At 45.1% G+C, this 21,011-nt stretch overlaps 1 protein-coding gene across 5 annotated transcripts in view; it reads left to right on the forward strand.

Annotated features, from left to right (window-relative positions):
* The window catches only part of LOC124003017 (contactin-2-like), an 81,944-nt gene that overhangs the window by 40,209 nt on the left and 20,724 nt on the right, over positions 1 to 21,011 (forward strand). For 2 of the 5 annotated variants that reach the window (XM_046310939.1, XM_046310938.1), the window contains one exon: positions 16,478 to 16,615. In XM_046310939.1, the coding sequence (XP_046166895.1) occupies positions 16,549 to 16,615 (67 nt within the window). In that variant the 5' untranslated portion in view covers positions 16,478 to 16,548. Of the gene's footprint in view, positions 1 to 2,550; positions 2,570 to 2,695; positions 2,950 to 6,556; positions 6,587 to 16,477; positions 16,616 to 21,011 lie in introns of those variants that run through there. The other 3 variants (XM_046310940.1, XM_046310942.1, XM_046310941.1) reach the window with 3 other exon arrangements.

Genomic DNA, 21,011 nt, shown 5'->3' on the forward strand with positions numbered 1-21,011 from the left:
TCATAACTGCCTTTTTTTTTAGCTCCCTGTTCAATATTCTTAGTTTTTAGCTTTTTTCCCCCCTTGAGAAGCGATCTTTTATGAAAGCAATTAAAGTAAAGTGATGAAATCTGTTTACAATGTAATGTAGCATGCTCGGTGCATCTTGTCTCTAAGCCAGGTAGCAATAGTTCACATTACACATAAAGGGTTTTAGGCCTTGCTTTGTCCCACCCAGGTCAACTGCATATCCCTGGAAAGCTTATCTCATTGGCTACAAGACTGTCAAGGTGCCATAGTAGCCAATCCCCTGTGTAATGGTTGCATACGTCATATTTTGGCGGTCCAAGCACTTAAAATATGCACCCTTGATGTTGTTTTTAAGGTTTTGCAAACTTTTCTTAGTGGATGTACAATCGTTGCAACTTGAATAATGGGTAGTTTCAGCCCCCCGAAATGAACATAATTGTACACTTCCAAAGCCAACTAAAAATGAGGGCTATGGGGCTTGTGTTCCAAACTTCCCTTGCTTGGCTAATCATTTGGACCGCCCTCCAAGATGGCGATGGAGATTCCCCCAAGGGCATAAGGCGAGGGTAAGTGGACGAGAGTGTGTCTTTTAAGTGTTTGGATGGCAACCCTGGAATGTAGGTAGCAGTCATCATCATCGGCTCAGCCTGCACTTATACATTTGTATGTCCATATATGGTAGTAAGTCACACCAAAGATTTTAAGGCACAGATCAAAAGCCAAGATATTCAGCATTCCGCAGACACTCTGCTTTTGCAGATATGGGCTACCATTATCTCAGCCAATCATGGATAGCGGGAAGTTTGATGTCTTTTTCGTGGGCTAAACCAACTAGGATCATAATTTAAAAATGTTATTTGTATTTACAGATGCCATACAAGTTTGTTATTAAGGCACATGAAAGTTCCAGAAGGCATTTCTGCCAAACAAACACATTTAGTTTTAAGTTCAAACGGCTCATCTGTGAAGTAGATGGGCGACATAGGCCTTGTTTCCCGAAACGAGTCCCAAATGTCTAAAAACCTGTTTTTGCTTTGTCATTGTGAGGTATTGTGTGTAGATTGATAAGTATTTTTTAGAAATAAGGCTGTAACGTAACAAATTGTGGAAAACGTCAAGGCGTCTGAATACTTTCCGAATGCACTGTAGGCTCTAGAAACCTCTAAAACCCACTGGAAATCACACTATAGACAACCACAATAGAGCTTGTCATTTTGGAATTGAACGGCAGATTTTGGCTGGGATTTTTTTACATACCCTTTTTTAATATTCAGAATTGATCAAAGGGCCAGTTGAATAAAATAAAAACATGTCCAAATCTGGAGGGACACCAGTTGAATAGCCCTGCTCTAAACTATGTAAACACTAAATCTGGCAATAAATTCTAATCTCTAAATCCCAACTCTAAACTAAAATGGAAACTCTAAATCCTAACTCTATCTGTATGATATAGAGCTGTGATTATAATGGTGGTATTTATTGGTGCTTATGTCTTTTCAACAATAGGTTTGCAGTAGTCATATCTGAGCTTTCTGAACTCTGTCCTCAGCATGATCAAACGTTGCCCTTAGAAGTGGTGTGTGCAGGAATGGCGGGTGTGTGGACAGCCAAGCGTATAATTGTGTTTGTGTTTGACAGTGTATATATGTGTGTGTCCATCAGTTTGAATGTGGAAAACCGTCTTAAACCCTCTAACCCTTTCGTAGTTTCATACTTCACTCTGGTTGTTACTGGCCCAGTGACTAACTGACAGCCAATGTGGAACATCCTAGAAGGATTCAATACATAATGCATGACCAGCACAGTTTCTGCCTTCTGTAGGCTGTGTGTGTGTGTGTGTGTGTGTGTGTGTGTGTGTGTGTGTGTGTGTGTGTGTGTGTGTGTGTGTGTGTGTGTGTGTGTGTGTGTGTGTGTGTGTGTGTGTGTGTGTGTGTGTGTGTGTGTGTGTGTGTGTGTGTGTGTGTGTGTGTGTGTGTGTGTGTGTGTGTGTGTGTGTTTGATGTGCTGACTAAGTTATGATTCCAGTCATGCTGCCAGTGGCTGTCATCTCACGCTGCAATATCAGCCGTCTCCATCTTCAAGCCTCTTTATCTTTGAATCAACAGCTAGGGATCTCTGTGTGTGTGTGTGTGTGTGTGTGTGTGTGTGTGTGTGTGTGTGTGTGTGTGTGTGTGTGTGTGTGTGTGTGTGTGTGTGTGTGTGTGTGTGTGTGTGTGTGTGTGTGTGTGTGTGTGTGTGTGTGTGTGTGTGTGTGTGTGTGTGTGTGTGTGTGTGTGTGTGTGTGTGTGTGTGTGTGTGCATCTCTGGGTGTATTAGCTCAGACTTGGTCATGACTGGAGTCACCTTCAGTGTCTGACCATGTCAGTGACTACCGGTCTGAGATGCCCAGGGCCAGACACAGAGACACAGAGAGAGAATGTGATACACACATCCTTGCCAACTATGACAACATCATTCGGTGCCATGTGGCGGCTGGGGGATTGGGTCGGATGGGGAGTAGTTCACAGTGTGAGAGAGAAAGTAAGTAAGCGAGAGAGAGAGAGTCAGGGAAGGACACTGAGTGAGTATACAAAAAAGTGCCTGTGTGTCTTGTGACGGCCATGAATTTGTCTGAACCATCTCTGCTTCTCCTTCCAATAGGGCGCTTCCCCTTTAATTCCCAATTAAATAGCCAGCATCAGATGCGAAAAGGTAGTTGTGATGCTGGTGCGAATGAAGATGTGTTCAACCTTCAGTTCTGAAGCTTCTTTACTCCGCTTGTGTTGTTGTATTTAAAAGTGTGCTTTGTAGCTTTGTCTCAAGTTGAAGCAGGATCGGATCCACTAATTTCTTCCTTTGGACTACACATCACATTTGGTCTCCGCTGTTTTGTCGTGGCCTTTCTGTGCTGGAGATCTGTTAGCGGATTGGATTGTCTGACTACAACTTTTTTTGCAAACGGTATTTCATTTGTTTGAGTGTGATTTATACCGTGTTGATTTGTGGTTGGTTGTATAAGGGCACAAGGCTAGACCCAGGAGGCAGATGGTTAGAGTCTTTGTAGTTTATTTATAGTCCAGAAGGAGTAGGCAGGAGAATGGTCGTGGACAGGCAAAAGGTCAAAACCAGATTCTGAGTCCAATAGGTAACGAGTGGCAGACAGGTTCAAAGTCAGGGCAGGCAGAAGGGTCAGGCAGGTGGGCACGGAGTCCAGAAAAAAACAGGTAAGGGTCAAAACCGGGAAGACTAGCAAAAGAGAATAGAAAACAGGAGCATCGGAAAACACGCTGGTTGACTTGAAAACATACAACACAAACTGGCACAGAGAGACAGGAAACACAGGGATAAATACACTGGGGAAATAAGCAACATCTGGAGGAGGTGGAGACAATCACAAGAAAGGGTGAAACAGATCAGGGCGTGACAAGTTGTAGTTGAAAACTATTTGATTCTCTTTAGGGTTGTGTGGTAAAAGAGTTTGATATTTTGATTGTATGATAGAGACTGGGTTTACCCAACACTTTTATTAACGGACAAACATTTCGTGACTAAGGTCACTTGAGTTCACTCAACTCCTTTACCGGGCTGGAATCTTTTCGGACTGAGGTACAGGATTTTTCTTGGGGAACCAGAGCTTATTGTTTGTTATATTATTATGTGTGATTATTTATGTTGGTAATACAACCCATGCAACAGAACAGTTGTTTTGAAGTTATTTCCAATGTTTTAAGGAATTATGAAAAGTGTATGTCCATACTGACTTTTGCATGAGTCCTTCGTATCAGTGTAGACTTCACGGACCAGACGGGACTCATTCCCTGACACACAAAAAGGAGAAACAATATTTTCTCTGGTAGGCACAACCTACAGTGCCTTGCGAAAGTATTCGGCCCCCTTGAACTTTGCGACCTTTTGCCACATTTCAGGCTTTAAACATAAAGATATAAAACTGTATTTTTTTGTGAAGAATCAACAATAAGTGGGACACAATCATGAAGTAGAACGACATTTATTGGATATTTAAAACTTTTTTAACATATCAAAAACTGAAATTGGGCGTGCAAAATTATTCAGCCCCTTTACTTTCAGTGCAGCAAACTCTCTCCAGTTCAGTGAGGATCTCTGAATGATCCAATGTCGACCTAAATGACTAATGATAAATACAATCCACCTGTGTGTAATCAAGTCTCCGTATAAATGCACCTGCACTGTGATAGTCTCAGAGGTCCGTTAAAAGCAGAGAGAGCATCATGAAGAACAAGGAACACACCAGGCAGGTCCGAGATACTGTTGTGAAGATGTTTAAAGCCGGATTTGGATACAAAATGATTTCCCAAGCTTTATACATCCCAAGGAGCACTGTGCAAGCGATAATATTGAAATGGAAGGAGTATCAGACCACTGCAAATCTACCAAGACCTGGCCATCCCTCTAAACTTTCAGCTCATACAAGGAGAAGACTGATCAGAGATGCAGCCAAGAGGCCCATGATCACTCTGGATGAACTGCAGAGATCTACAGCTGAGGTGGGAGAGTCTGTCCATAGGACAACAATCAGTCGTATATTGCACAAATCTGGCCTTTATGGAAGAGTGGCAAGAAGAAAGCCATTTCTTAAAGATATCCACAAAAAGTGTTGTTTAAAGTTTGCCACAAGCCACCTGGGAGACACACCAAACATGTGGAAGAAGGTGCTCTGGTCAGATGAAACCAAAATTGAACTTTTTGGCAACAATGCAAAATGTTATGTTTGGCGTAAAAGCAACACAGCTCATCACCCTGAACACACCATCCCCACTGTCAAACATGGTGGTGGCAGCATCATGGTTTGGGCCTGCTTTTCTTCAGCAGGGACAGGGAAGATGGTTAAAATTGGTGGGAAGATGGATGGAGCCAAATACAGGACCATTCTGGAAGAAAACCTGATGGAGTCTGCAAAAGACCTGAGACTGGGACGGAGATTTGTCTTCCAACAAGACAATGATCCAAAACATAAAGCAAAATCTACAATGGAATGGTTCAAAAATAAACATATCCAGGTGTTAGAATGGCCAAGTCAAAGTCCAGACCTGAATCCAATCGAGAATCTGTGGAAAGAACTGAAAACTGCTGTTCACAAATGCTCTCCATCCTCCAACCTCAATGAGCTCGAGCTGTTTTGCAAGGAGGAATGGGAAAAAATGTCAGTCTCTCGATGTGCAAAACTGATAGAGACATACCCCAAGCGACTTACAGCTGTAATCGCAGCAAAAGGTGGCGCTACAAAGTATTAACTTAAGGGGGCTGAATAATTTTGCACGGCCAATTTTTCAGTTTTGGATTTGTTAAAAAAGTTTGAAATATCCAATAAATGTCGTTCCACTTCATGATTGTGTCCCACTTGTTGTTGATTCTTCACAAGAAAATACAGTTTTATATCTTTATGTTTGAAGCCTGAAATGTGGCAAAAGGTCGCAAAGTTCAAGGGGGCCGAATACTTTCGCAAGGGACTGTACCTGGCACCCCCACAAACAATAACCTCAAGTCAAAACCATTACAAAACCATTGCCTGCCAATGTGTGTGTGTAGAGTACTCTTTAGGTGTTGAAATCTGGAGCTATTTAACAATGTACCTGTGAAATTGCAGCTAAGCTGTCCCTGACCTTCCTTACTACGGTGTGGTAATGATCTCTACCTTTGTGTGTGTGTGTGTGTGTGTGTGTGTGTGTGTGTGTGTGTGTGTGTGTGTGTGTGTGTGTGTGTGTGTGTGTGTGTGTGTGTGTGTGTGTGTGTGTGTGTGTGTGTGTGTGTGTGTGTGTGTGTGTGTGTGTGTGTGTGTGTGTGTGTGTGTGTGTGTGTGTGTGTGTGTTTGATGTGCTGACTAAGTTATGATTCCAGTCATGCTGCCAGTGGCTGTCATCTCACGCTGCAATATCAGCCGTCTCCATCTTCAAGCCTCTTTATCTTTGAATCAACAGCTAGGGATCTCTGTGTGTGTGTGTGTGTGTGTGTGTGTGTGTGTGTGTGTGTGTGTGTGTGTGTGTGTGTGTGTGTGTGTGTGTGTGTGTGTGTGTGTGTGTGTGTGTGTGTGTGTGTGTGTGTGTGTGTGTGTGTGTGTGTGTGTGTGTGTGTGTGTGTGTGTGTGTGTGTGTGTGTGTGTGCTATTCACAGAGGTGTATGATGTAGAAGCCATCCAGAGCTCCCAATCACCACAGTTCATCCCAGAGATGGATTTAGGGACCAGATCAGTGTTATGTTTGATGTTCTCAGGGGTCCTGGCAGGGACAGCTAACACCCTCTGCTTTCTCATCAAACACCTGCTAAAGAGATGGTTATCGCCAAGAAGACGGGACATTTCAGAGCAGTGTGTGTTTGTGTGTGTGTGTGTGTGTGTGTGTCACGCTCCAAGGCCAGACCAGACAGGATATTAGTTGTCACCACAGAGGGTAGGGCAGGACTGTTGGGATCTTAGCTGATAAAAAATGACTTCAATAATTAAAGGTTTTATCTTCTGGTGTCCCTGTCAGTCATCCCCTTCCCACCTCCTTTTTCATCCTCTCCTCCTCCCTCTCTCCTTCCCCCTGCACAGAGCGGTGTCCCAAACAGCCCACCTGGGGTGGTAAGTGCCATTATGAGACTGTCCTGTGTGTGTGTGTGGTCCTTGTGGGAGTGTGTGTCCTGTTGGCAGATGTCTGGGCTGAGCTAAAAGCTCCATGGCCTCAGGCAGTCCTTCCCTCCTTTATGGAGCATGACAACTTTAGAGGGAGGGATAGAGGGATGGAGGGATGGAGAGATGGAGGGATGGAGAGATGGAGGGATGGAGAGATGGAGGGAGGAGAAGGTAGACAAGGAGAGTACTGAACGATGGTGGGATAGATGGAGAAAGAGGTGTTGTGGTGTCTGTCTGTGGGATGTGGTTTGGGAGGCAGCATTATGACACATATTAATATGAATGTCAATTGCCAAAAGTACCATCAAACACACTCAAATCAAATTTTATAGGTCTCGTGCACATGGTTAGCAGATGTAATGCGAGTGTAGCGAAATGCTTGTGCTTCTAGTTCCGACTATGCAGTTATACCTAACAGTAATTAACAAATTCACAACAACTATCTTATACACACAAATGTAAAGGGATGAATAAGAATATGTAATGTACATATACATATATGGATGAGCAATGGCGTGCGGCATAGGCAAGATGGTGTAGAATACAGTATATACATATGAGATGAGTAATGTAGGATATTTAAACATTATTAAAGTGCCGTTATTTAAAGTGACTAGTAATACAATTTCAGTCCCTTTATTGAAGTGGCCAGAGATTTGAGTCTATGTGTTGGCAGCAGCCTCTCTATGTTAGTGATGGCTGTTTAACAGTCTGATGGCCTTGAGATGGGAGCTGTTTTTCAGCCTCTCGGTCCCAGCTTTGATGCACCTGTACTGACCTCGCCTTCTGGATGATGGCGGGGTGAACATGCAGTGGATCAGGTGGTTGTTGCCCTTGATGATCTTTTTGGCCTTCCTGAGACATCGGGTGGTGAAGGTGTCCTGGAGGGCAGGTAGTTTGCCCCCGGTGATGTGTTGTGGAGACCGCACTACCCTCTGGAGAGCCTTGCGGTTGAGGGCGGTGCAATTGCCGAACGAGGGGGTGATACAGCCCGACGGGATGCTCTCAATTGTGCATCTGTAAAAGTTGATTGGTTTTAGATGACAAGACAAATTTCTTCAGCCTCCTGAGGTTGAAGAGGCGATGTTGCACATTTGGAGGGTACTATGGTGTTATTAAATGCTGAGCTGTAGTCAATGAACAGCATTCTTACATAGGTATTCCTCATTTCCAGATAGGATAGGGGCAGTTTGCAGTGTGATGGTGATTGCATCGTCAGTGGACCTATTGGGGCAGTAAGCAAATTGCAGTGGGTCTAGGGTATCAGGAGGTGATATGATCCTTGACTAGTCTCTCGAAGCACTTCATGATGACAGAAGTGAGTGCAATGGGGTAATAGGGATTTAGTTCAGTTACCTTAGCTTTCTTGGGAACAGGAACAATGGTGGCCACCTTGACGCATGTGGGGACAACATACTGGGATAGGGATTGGTTGAATATGTCCATAAACACACCAGCCAGCTCGTCTGCGCATGCTCTGAGGACACGGCTAGGGATGCCATCTGGACCGGCAGCCTTGCGAGGATTGACACGTTTAAATGTTTTACTCACGTTGGCCACGGAGGAGAGCCAACAGGCTTTGGTAGTGGGCTGTGTCAGTGGCACTGTATTGTCCTCAAAGTAAGCAAAGAAGTTGTTTAATTTGTCTGGGAGCAAGACATCAATGTCCGCGACGGGGCTGATTTGCTTTTGGTAATCCGTGATTGACTCTAGACCCTGACACATACGTCTCATGTTTGAGCTGTTGAATTACGGCTCTACATTGTCTCCATACTGACGCTTTGCTTGTTTGAGTGCCTTGCGGAGGGAATAGCTGCACTGTTTGTATTCGGTCATGTTTCTGGTCGCCTTGCCATGATTAAAGCGGTGGGTCGCTCTTTCAGTTTTGTGCGAATGCTGCCATCAATCCACGGTTTCTGGTTAGGGAACATTTTAATAGTCACAGAGGGTACGACATCTCCGATGCACTTGCTTATAAACTCGCTCACCAAGTCAGCGTATACAGTTGAAGTTGTACGTTTATATACACCTTAGCCAAATACATTTAAACTCAGTTTTTCACAATTCCTGACATTTAATCCTATAAAACAATTCTCTGTTTTAGGTCAGTTAGGATCACCACTTTATTTTTCAAATCTGAAATGTCAGAATAATAGTAGAGAATGATTCATTTCTGCTTTTATTTCTTTCATCACATTCCCAGTGGGTCAGAAGTTTACATACACTCAATTACTACTTGGTAGCATTGCCTTTAAATTGTTTAACTTGGGTCAAACGTTTCGGGTAGCCTTCCACAAGCTTCCCATGATAGGTTGGGTGAATTTTTGCCCATTCCTCCTGACAGAGCTGGTGTAACTTAGTTAGGTTTGTAGGCCTCCTTGCTCGCACACACTTCTCAGTTCTGCCCACAATGTTCTATAGGATTCAGGTCAGGGCTTTGTTATGGCCACTCCAATACCTTGTCTTTGTTGTCCTTAAGCCATTTTGCCACAACTTTGGAAGTATGCTTGGGGTAATTGTCCATTTGGATGACCCATTTGCGACCAAGCTATAACTTCATGACTGATGTCTTGAGATGTTGCTTCAATATATCCACATAATTTTCCTACCTAATGATGCCATCTATTTTGTGAAGTGCACCTGTCCCTACTGCAGCAAAGCACCCCCACAACATGATGCTGCCACCCTCGTGCTTCATGGTTGGGATGGTGTCCTTCAGGTTGCAAGCCTCCCCCTTTTTCCTCCAAACATAACAATCGTCATTATGGCCGAACGGTTCTATTTTTGTTTCATCAGACCAGAGGACATTTCTCCAAAAAGTCCGATCTTTGTCCCCATGTGCAGTTGCAAACCGTAGTCTGGCTTTTTTATGGCGGTTTTGAAAGTGGTTTCTTCCTTGCTGAGAGGCCTTTCAGGTTATGTTAATATAAGACTTGTTTTACTGTGGATATAGATACATTTGTACCTGTTTCCTCCAGCCTCTTCACAAGGTCCTTTGCTGTTGTTCTGGGATTGATTTGCACTTTTTGCTCCAAAGTACGTTCATCTCTTGGAGACAGAATGCATCTCCTTCCTGAGCGGTATGATGGCTGCGTGGTCCCAGGGTGTTTATACATGCATACTATTGTTTTTACAGATGAATGTGGTACATTGAGGCGTTTGGAAATTGCTCCCAAGGATGAACCAGACTTTTTTCTGAGTTCTTGGCTGATTTCTTTTGATTTTACCATTATGTCAAGCAAAGAGACACTGAGTTTGAAGGTAGGCCTTGAAATAGATCCACAGGTACACCTAGATTTGATTAAATTGATGTCAAGTAGCCTATCAGAAGCTTTTAAACCCATGACATAATTTTCTGGAATTTTCCAAGCTGTACAGTCAACTTAGTGTATGTAAACCTCTGACCCACTGGAATTGTGATACAATGAATTATAAGTAAAATAATATATACGTAAGCAATTGTTAGAAAAATGACTTGTGTCATGCATTAAGTAGATGTCCTAACTGACTTGCCAAAACTATAGTTTGTCAACAAGAAATTGGTGGAGTTTTTGAAAAACGAGTTTTAATGACTCCAACCTAAGTGTATGTAAACTTCCGACTTCAACTGTACATCAATGTTGTTGTCTTAGGCTATCCGGGAACATATCCCTGTTACGGTTTTCTTCTGTCGAAGGAGAGTCGGACCAAAATGCAGCGTGGTAATTTCCATACATGTTTATTGAAAAAAAAAACACGAACAATACAAAACATCAAACGGAACGTGAAAACCTATACAGCCTATCTGGTGACTACAAACACAGAGACAGGAACAATCACCCACGAAATACTCAAAGAATATGGCTGCCTAAATATGGTTCCCAATCAGAGACAACGATAATCACCTGACTCTGATTGAGAACCGCCTCAGGCAGCCATAGATTATGCTAGACACCCCACAAAACCCCAAGACAAAAACGCACCACAAAAACCCATGTCACACTCTGGCCTGACCAAATAAATGAAGACAAACATACTATACTTCGACCAGGGCATGACAGAACCCCCCCCCCTAAGGTGCGGACTCCCGGACGCACATCAAAACAATAGGGAGGGTCCGGGTGGGTGTCTGTCCATGGTGGCGGCTCCGGCTCGGGACGTGGACCCCACTCCATTAATGTCTTAGTTCCTCCCCCTCGCGTCCTAGGATAGTCCACCCTCGCCGCCGACCATGGCCTAGTAGTCCTCACCCTGAAACCCACTGGACTGAGGGGCAGCTCGCGACTGAGGGGCAGCTCGGTACTGAGGGGCAGCTCGGGACTGAGGGGCAGCTCGGGACTGAGGGGTAGCTCGGGACTGAGGGGTAGCTCGGGACTGAGCGGTAGCTCGGCACTGAGGGGAAGCTCAGCACTGAGGGGAAGCTTAACACTGAGGGGAAGCTCAACACTGAGGGGAAGCTCAACACTGAGGGGAAGCTCGGGAATGAGGGGAAGCTCGGGACTGAGGGGAAGCTCGGGACTGAGGGGAAGCTCAGCCCTGAGGGGAAGCTCAGTACTGAGAGGAAGCTCAGGCAGGTAGTTGGCTCTGGCAGATCCTGGCTAGCTGGTGGTTCTGGCAGATCCTGGCTGACTGGCGGATCCTGGCTGACTGGCAGATCTGGAAGATCCTGGCTGACTGGCGGATCCTGGCTGACTGGCGGATCTGGAAGATCATGGCTGACTGGCGGATCCTGGCTGACTGGTGGATCCTGGCTGACTGGCGGCTCTAGCTGCTCTGGCTGCTCCATGCAGACTGACAGCTCTGGCTGATCCATGCAGACTGGCAGCTCTGGCTGCTCCATGCAGACTGACAGCTCTGGCTGATCCATGCAGACTGGCAGCTCTGGCAGCTCCATGCAGACTGACAGCTCTGGCTGCTCCATGCAGACTGGCAACTCTGGCTGCTCCATGCAGACTGGCAGCTCTGGCTGCTCCATGCAGACTGGCAGCTCTGGCTGCTCCATGCAGACTGGCAGCTCTGGCTGCTCCATGCAGACTGGCACCTCTGGCTGCTCCATGCAGACTGACAGCTCTGGCTGCTCCATGCAGACTGGAGGCTCTGGCTGCTCCATGCAGACTGGCAGCTCTGGCTTCTCCATGCAGATTAGCAGCTCTGGCTGCGCTGAACAGGCAGGAGACTCCGGCAGCGCTGGAGAGAAGGAAGGCTCTGGCAGCGCTAAACAGGTGGGAGACTCCAGCAGCGCTGTAGAGGAGGAAGGCTCTGGCTGTGCTGAACAGGCGGGAGACTCCGGCAGCGCTGGAGAGGAGGAAGGCTCTGATAGTGCTAGACAGGCGAGGCGCACTGAAGGCCTGGTGCCTGATGCTGGCACTGGTGGTACTGGACCGAGGACAAGCACAGGAAGCCTGGTGCGAGGAGCTGCCACCGGAGGACTGGTGTGTGGAGTGGCACTGGATAGACCGGACTGTGCAGGCGCACTGGAGCTCTTCAGCCTCCAGTTCTTCTTTGGGGCGGCGATATTCTCCAGGCTGTGTCCAGGGTCCTTTTCCGTCCAATATCTCCTCCCACGTCCAGAAGTCCTATGATCGCTGCTCCTCACGATAAACAGGGGGAGTTGGCTCAGGTTTGAATCCTGACTCTACCACACTCTCCCTAAGCCCCCCCCAATAAATTTTTGGGGCTGACTCTCGGTCTTCCGTCCTCGCCGCCATGCTTGCTTCGCCAACTCCATTCTCCGATAACCTGCTTCGCACTGCTCCAGTGAATCCCAGGCGGGCTCCGGCACTCTCTCTGGGTCGACTGCCCACCTGTCCATTTCCTCCCAAGTCGTATACTCCAAACTTCGTAGCTCCTGCTGCCACTTCCTGTCACCACACCGCTTGGTCCTGGGTGTGTGTGTGGGGTGGGGGGAGGGGGGGGGTGTACACAACTGTGATTATAATCAAAGAGAATTCTCTTGGAAGATAATGCAGTGGGCATTTGATTGTAAGGAATTATTGGTCAGGTGATCAAAAGGACTTGATTTCCTGTATGTTGTTGTGAATACACTATGAGTCGTTAATCATAAGGCATACACCCCGCCTTTCTTCTTACCAGAGAGATGTTTGATTCTGTCGGCGCGATGCTTGAAGAAACCTGGTGGCTGTACCGACTCTGACAACATATACAGAGTGAGCCATGTTTCCGTGAAACAGAGAATGTTACAATCTCTGATGTCTCTCTGGAAGGCAACTCGTGCCCTAATTCCGTCCACCTTGTTATCTAGAGATTGGACATTGGCAAGTAATATGCTCGGAAGCGGTGGATCCTGTGCTCGCCTTCTGAGTCTGACCAGTAGGCCGCTCCGTCCGCCTCTCCTGCGGCGACCGCGTTGTTTTGGGTCGGCCTCTGGGTTAAGATCGTATGTCCAGAGTGGAGGTCCGAGCAAAGGATACGCTTCGGGAAAGATGTATTCCTGGGCGTAATGATGGTAAGTTGACATCGCTTTAATATCCAATAGTTCTTCACCGGCTGCATGTAATAACACATGAGATTTTCTGGGCTAACAATGTAAGAAATAATACATAAAATAACAAAAAACTGCATAGATTTCTAAGAACCTGAAACGAGGAGACCATCTCTGCTAGCGCCATTGCTCAGTCTGTGTTGACTCAGTGTATATGGATGGAGGAGAGGAACACATAGAAGAATACTGTGAAAAGGAGGGAGAGAAGAGAAGAGAGGGAGTGAGATGCAGAGATTTCTCCAGCAATCAGACCAACACTCCACTCCACACAAGTGAAGTCGGTGTTAACTCAAGCACTCAACTACAGCATACCCCCCCACACACACACACACACACTAGCCTTGCACACCGCAAAGATGGAATACAGCACCAGCCGTCCTATATAGTACCAGCCGCCCTTTACTGTGATCCGGACCCAGTCATCCATATTATGTGAAGAATGTGCAGATAATGGTGGATAACTGAGGGGCCTCTGGGAAAACACTCACACTGACAGAGGAGCATCCTTAAAAGGCTTAGCTCGGTCTCCAGCCATCCATACTGTGTGGAGAGCGTGTGTGTGGCGTGTTGTTGTTAGCGAAGGGGCTGCTAAGAGCGCTGCAGTATAGCCGGCTGAACTCAAACTGAGGAAACAAGCATCTGAGTGAGAGAGTGGTACACATTGAGTCTGCAATCAGCCATCAGAGACACTCAGACAAATTATTTTATTTTGCTACAGCGAAAACAGTGTCTTATAAACCCATGTAGGCTGTACATCCTTGCATGACACTAATAATAAAATCAATCGCACATGGTTCTAATTTCAGGACCTGTGTGTGTGTGTGTGTGTGTGTGTGTGTGTGTGTGTGTGTGTGTGTGTGTGTGTGTGTGTGTGTGTGTGTGTGTGTGTGTGTGTGTGTGTGTGTGTGTGTGTGTGTGTGTGTGTGTGTGTGTGTGTGTGTGTGTGTGTGTGTGTGTGTGTGTGTGTGTGTGTGTGTGTGTGTGTGTGTGTGTGTGTGTGTGTGTACCCTCTTATTCTTGCTCACTCTAAACTGTAGAATCACCAATCTGGGCCCTCTCCTCTCCAGAGACACCATCAGTTTTTAACCACTCCTCATAAACAGCCCATCTGTGGTCCTTGGTTAAGTTGCTTGGACCAGCCGGCCCCCAGAGACAGCCCAAAATAATTCAGCCGAGATCAAAACAGACAATAATGATCTAAGGTCAGTTTTGTGATTTCCCCCTTGTGGTCATAGGATTAGGAGAGGGTAAAGCAGGTCCTAGATCAGCGCTCACGGGAGGAACGCTTCCTGTCTAGACTGGAACAGTACTGGTTCCATTACTGTTATCTGTCAGAATGTGTCAGAGTTCTGAGTTCCAATTACAGGAGCAGAGAGATGAGGAGGCGAGGAAGAGCGAGGAAGAGAGGAAGAGGTGTGCACTGATGGGTGACTCACCCTGAGGATCGTCAATGGGGCACAATATTCCCCAGCGCTACACACAGAAATGGAAGGGTCTGCACTGACTGCACATATTGGACAGATTTTACCCTGATACGACAATTCATATGGACCGATTTACAGGAAACTCTCATTCCCTGAGGGTTGAGACGTGTTTTGTTCAGTTGTGGTTCCGTTGATTGCTAAATGCACAACACCTGGTTGTTGGTAGTCGGTTTGGCTGGCAATGAGATGCCGTATGGAAATCACCAGGCGCAACAAATTGACGGCGTTGATCTTTAAAGTGACGCACCTGCATCTGCAGGAGTCATGAAGGAGTCATGCTCCATTGCAAAGCAAACAGATACTTTTCCTGGTTGTCACTACTACCCAATTGTCTTGTCATGTCATCATTTCAGTGTATCCAAGCCCTATTAAAGCATGTCATATGAATGTTTCTATCTACTTTGAGCTGACTGTTGAACCAGACCCAGTTGTTTGGCTGTGGTGCGATGAAGAAGTGAGAGCAATGTGATATGCTCTCATCTCCTCCCTCCACAGTCATTAAGCTGTGAGCTGATTTGATGAGATATATCTCTCTCTTTGCCTGACTCGCTTTTTGTCTGTTTTTCTCTCCTCTCTGCTCTTTTTTATTCCTATCTTTCTCTTTCGCTCTTCCCTATCCCCCCTCTCATATCTCTATCTCACCCCTCCCCCCTCTCTCTCTGTGTTTAATAACAGTAGTATCCAGTGAAGTGTCAGAAGGTGACAGTTTGGGGAGAGTGGGAGAGCATAGAGGGAGAGCACAGAGGGAAAACACAGGCTGACAGAGTAGATTATGTTAGCCGGTCTGTCCAGGGAATTCTGCCATGGAGTAACTTGTTCCTGGTCTGTAAATTAGCCTACTAGGCTGTGAGCTGTCTGGAGAAGTTCCGACAGATGTACTAGATCTAATTCTACCTTCTGTGCCAGCTTCCGAGTTAAAGAGCCAGAACCTTCCTGGCTTATTGATGTTTCTCTCTAAAGACCTTGGACCTATTGGATTTGAAGAGAATAAAACACTTAACGAATGAAAACCCTCTCGTTGCTTTCCACGATCGTCTTAGGCTATTGTGTTTTTAAGTTCTTTTTTTTTGTCATGTAATGCTGATTTTTAGATTAGGTGGGTGTCTTGCCAGCATTTCCAGCTGAGAGAGAGAAAATGAGACAGGAAAGGAGAGGAGGGTAAGAAAAAGAGGGAGGGAGAATAAGAAGGTCAGAGAAGACATTGTCAAGGAGATGTTCTGTTTGCACCTTGTGAAAGAGTTATAAATTGAACGTAAGAGCACTACGATTTATTTAAGAGCAATACATTTTATGTAATCTCAACAAAAATCTATCTTAAATCACTGCGAATGCTCTTACCTCGCCCATTCTTCCCCCAAGCTGCTTTTTCACATTGCCAGAGAGAGATAATTGCAATGCTGTGTACCAAGAATGACCCATACTATCTTTTTGTCTATCTACCTTAGGCTATAGTGTTTATTCTGTAATGTAACCTGAAGTAGAGCGCGGGAAGACAGTCTCCTGGGTGTGTGAAAGGCAGCGGGAGATATAGCTATTGAAGAGAGAAGGCCACTGGAGAATACTTAGTAGGGGTGCTTGTCCAAATGGCACCCTACTGCTTATATAGCGCACTACTTTTGACCGAGGCCCATAAGGCTCTGGTCAAAAGTAATGCACAATGTATGGAATAGTGTGCCATTTGGACAAACCCCCGCTGTAGTGTTACACATTGCTTCAGTCCACAGACATTAGAGACCCTGTACTGTGAGGATGTTTAGAAAAAGAGAGTGTGGCTGCTTATAGATCATGTGTTAGCAATAGAGAGCTAGCCTTGTAGTAATAAATAAATAAATCGATAATAAATAATAAATCTGTCATTCTTTTTGTTCTCCACAGGCACTGATAAGCCTTTTCTCCTTCCTTCTGGTGTGGTTCTGATCCGGTTCAGTTCTGATCTGAGCGTGAGAATGGTGCGTTGGAGCGTGAGAATGATTCTGTTGAGCCTCAGCTCATTAGCTCTGAGCTACGCTGTCGGTAAGTTCTCTCTCTCTCTCTTTGTGTTATATATTCTGTTTACTCCTCCCTCCTCTCCACTCATCTCTTCCTGTCTTCTCTATTTCCCTCTCCTCCCCTTTCTCTTTTATTCTCCTTACCCTATGTTCCAATGTCAGTTCCGTTCCTCCTCGCATCACCACTTACTGTCAGATCTCCTCTCACGTCCACTCCATTAGTTCGAATCTTTCAATACTACCAAGGAATGTGGCTACTGTCAGTCCTGGATGGTGAATTGGGTAAAATGACATTTCCATAAGAGTGCTGTTCACTTCCTGAATTGACTAGTAAATTAGGAAGGACTTCAGCTCCGGGCTACTTCCCCATCAATATGAACACATCCACTATCTCAGTCGTTGTTATTAAAATCTCCCTCTCCCACCCACATGCAACCTCTTTCAGTTATTGTGCTCCCCTAGCCCCCACAGCCTCTCACTCCAGACACGTACACACACTCAACATGACCATGCATCTTATCAGACTGATGGTTTGGTGTGCGATGGGTGGGTTTGGGGGCTGAGTGTGTGTCTGGAGAACCAAAAGTAAGGGTCCTGTGCCTCTGGGGGGCTTCAGGCCAGATTAAAATTTCATGTTGTTATTTTAGACCAGCGGGCACAAGGGATTTGATTTTTTTTTGTTTATTTATTTACTTGACAACAGAGTTGAAATAATTCAGCGATCTCATGAATGATAGATGAAGATGGTGTTGCGTTCCTTTGTTGAAATGAACAAGATTTTCCACTGTTGCCAAATGTGCAGTTAATCATAGTCAATCCCTGTGGACAGCACACAGTCTATGAAATTGTAATTATTAGCCTCATCAATGCTCCGTTGGACTGTTGATGAAGTGAATCACACATGCACACACACACACACACACACACACACACACACACACACACACACACACACACACACACACACACACACACACACACACACACACACACACACACACACACACACACACACACACACACACACACACACACACACACACACACAATCTGCATAAACAAAACTTAGTACAGTATTAATCAATACCCAACATGAAGGAGGAGTCACACACATAAACTCAGTAAAAAAAAAACGTCCCTTTTTCAGGACCCTGCCTTTAAAGATCATTCGTAAAAATCCAAATAACTTCATCAGATCTTCATTGTAATGGGTGTTTCCCATGCTTGTTCAATGAACCATAAACAATTAATGAACATGCACCCGTGGAACGGTCATTAAGACACTAACAGCTTACAGACGGTAGGCAATTAAAGCCACAGTTATAAAAACTTAGGACACTAAAGAGGCCTTTCTCTACTGACTCTGGAAAAACACCAAAAGAAAGATGCCCAGGGTCCCTGCTCATCTACGTGAACGTTACTTAGGCATGCTGCAAGGAGGCATGAGGACTGCAGATGTTGCCAGGCAATAAATTGCAATGTCCGTACTGTGAGACGCCTAAGACAGCGCTACAGGGAGACCAAATAGACAGCTGATCGTCCTCGCAGTGGCAGACCACGTGTAACAACACCTAAACGGGATCGGTACAACGGAACATCACCCCTGCGGGTGCCAACAACGGGTGCTTATATAGCGCACTACTTTGTTCATACAAATATATACAAATGTTATGTTTGCTGAAAATAAATGCAGTTGACAGAGAGAGGACGTTTTTCTTTTTTTTTGCTGAGTATACATACATACTCTGGCAAAAGATGCAAGGCCACAGAAGCCCAGAAACAGACACACATCCTCATACATCCCAATGGACACACGCGGTATGTGTTAACTTTCTATGCTCAGTAAACGCGAAGTGAATCAAATACACAGACAATCATATACAAGGCCACACTCATAAACACATACCATCAGGCCTTTATGGTAGAGTGGCAAGACGGAAACCACTCCTCAATAAAAGGCAGATGACAGCCAGCTTGGAGTTTGCCAAAAGGCACTTAAAGGACTCTCTTACCATGAGAAACAAGATTCTCTGGTCTGATGAAACCAAGATTGAACTCTTTGGCCTGAATGCCAAGTGTCACATCTGAAGGAAACCTGGCATCATCCCTATGGTGAAGCATGGTGGTGGCAGCATCATGCTGTGGAGATCTTTTTCAGCGACAGTCTAGTCTAGTCAAGATCGAGGGGAAAGATGAACGGAGCAAAGTACAGAGAGGTCTTTGACGGAAACCTGCTCAGGACCACAGACTGGGGTGAAGGTTCACCATCCAACAGGACAATGACTGTAAGCACACAGCCAAGACAACTCAGGAATGGCTTTGTGACAAGTCTCTGAATATCCTTGAGTGGCCCAGCCAGAGCCTGGACTTGAACCCGATCAAACATCTCTGGAGAGACCTGAAAATCGTTGTGCAGCGACTCTCCACTCAAGGATATTCATCCAAGCTGACAGAGCTTGAGAGGATATGCAGAGAAGAATAGGAGAAACTCCCTAAATGCAGGTGTGCCAAGCTCGTAGCGTCATGCTCAAAAGTACTTGAGGCTGTAATCGCTTCCAAAGGTGCTTCAAGAAAGTACTTAGTAAAGGGTCTGAATGCTTATGCATATGTGATATTTCATTGTTCGTTTTAATACATTTGCAAACCATTCTAAAAACCTTTTTTTGCTTTGTCATTATGGGATATTGTGTGTAGATTGAGGGAAATAATCAAATGTAATGCATTTTCGAATAAGGCTGAAACATAACAAAATGTGGAAAAGGTCAAGGGGTCTGAATACTTTCCGATGAACTGTATGTTATCTTGAACATCAGTGTCTTTTTAAATAATATGCATGGGTGTGATAGTTGTATGACTTAATCACATTTGAAAAATGGTCATTAAAATAGCTTATTTAGCTAGTTAACAAAATCATAGTTTGTATCATGCATGCAAGCTTACCTGTCATAATTCCAATGATGGAGGAGCGGATCAGACAACTTGTGAGAGGATCTACACCGTAGAATAATGATTATTTCAGGTGAAATGTTGGGATATTGGGGTCCTGAGAATGTAGGAAAACCAGTACACATACTACCCCACACACAGACACACCCAAGGACACAACAAGAACATTGAATGTATCTGACGATAAAGAACTGTTGGGCTGTTTGGTTTTGAAGTTCATAGTGAGCCTACCTCAGGTTATTCTGTTTCGTTGCTGTGAAAGAATGGGCCTATTCGTTCAATCAAATCAATCAATCAACTGTATTTTATAAAGCCAGCAGATGTCAAATTGCTTAAAAACATAGCCAGCCTAAAACTCCAAAGAGCAAGCAATGCAGATGTAGAAGCACAGTGGCTAGGAAAAACTCCCTAGATAAACAGTAACCTAAAAAGAAACCTAGAGAGGAACCAGGCTCCGAGGGGTGGCCAGCCCTGTTCTGGCTGTGCCGGGTAGAGATTATATGAGTAATTGGCCATTAAAGGTCAGATCATTCTTCAAACATTCGTAGATGACCAGCAGGGTGAAATAATAATCACAGCGGTTGTAAAGGGTGCAACAGGTCACCACCTAAGGAGTAAATGTCAGTTGGCTTTTCATAGCCGAGCATTCAGAGGTTGAGACAGCAGGTGTAGTAGAGAGAGAGAGAGAGAGTCAAAATGATTTGATATTTAGATATTGAGAGATACTCATTGTCTTCTCTCATTGCCACACCTCAAAATGAACACGAACAGTGGTTTGTATAGCAGGTTTCTAACATGCAGCACTGTTAGCTGGTAGGTTTGGATGTTTCCAGGGTATGACATTATTTGGAAATGTATCTTCTGTATGGTTGGGGGATTGCCGTCCCCCTCCACACACACACGCACGCACACGCACACACACACACACACACACACACACACACACACACACACACACACACACACACACACACACACACACACACACACACACACACACACACACACACACACACACACACACACACACACACAGCATCCTAGCACCCCAGCATAGCAAACACCCGGAGAGAGGAGAGACTGATTAGAGAGTCCCCAAACAGCCAGTGTGTCTCTCACTGCCCCAGATTTAAAGGTCCAATGCAGCTATTTTTATCTCAATATCAAATCATTTCTGGGAAATAATTGAAGTACCTTACTGTGATTTTAAAAAAACAAACATTTTAATTGAAAACGAACAACAATACCAGAAAAAGTGCTGTTTTTGGCAGAGAGGTTTTTCTTGTACTGCCTGGTGCTGTCACCAGGAAAACCCACACTCTATGATCTATAAGAAAAAGAAACGCACACCTATTAAGACGAGGTGCTGGCTAGCGGAGTAGAAACTTGAAAATAAAAGAGAGCCGCACACTCTTGGAGCTCAGATGCAAAAATTTAATACCAACATTTCGACAGCCAAGCTGTCTTCATCAGGG

The sequence above is a fragment of the Oncorhynchus gorbuscha genome, linkage group LG18 (assembly GCF_021184085.1).
Source record: "Oncorhynchus gorbuscha isolate QuinsamMale2020 ecotype Even-year linkage group LG18, OgorEven_v1.0, whole genome shotgun sequence".
NCBI lineage: Eukaryota > Metazoa > Chordata > Actinopteri > Salmoniformes > Salmonidae > Oncorhynchus > Oncorhynchus gorbuscha.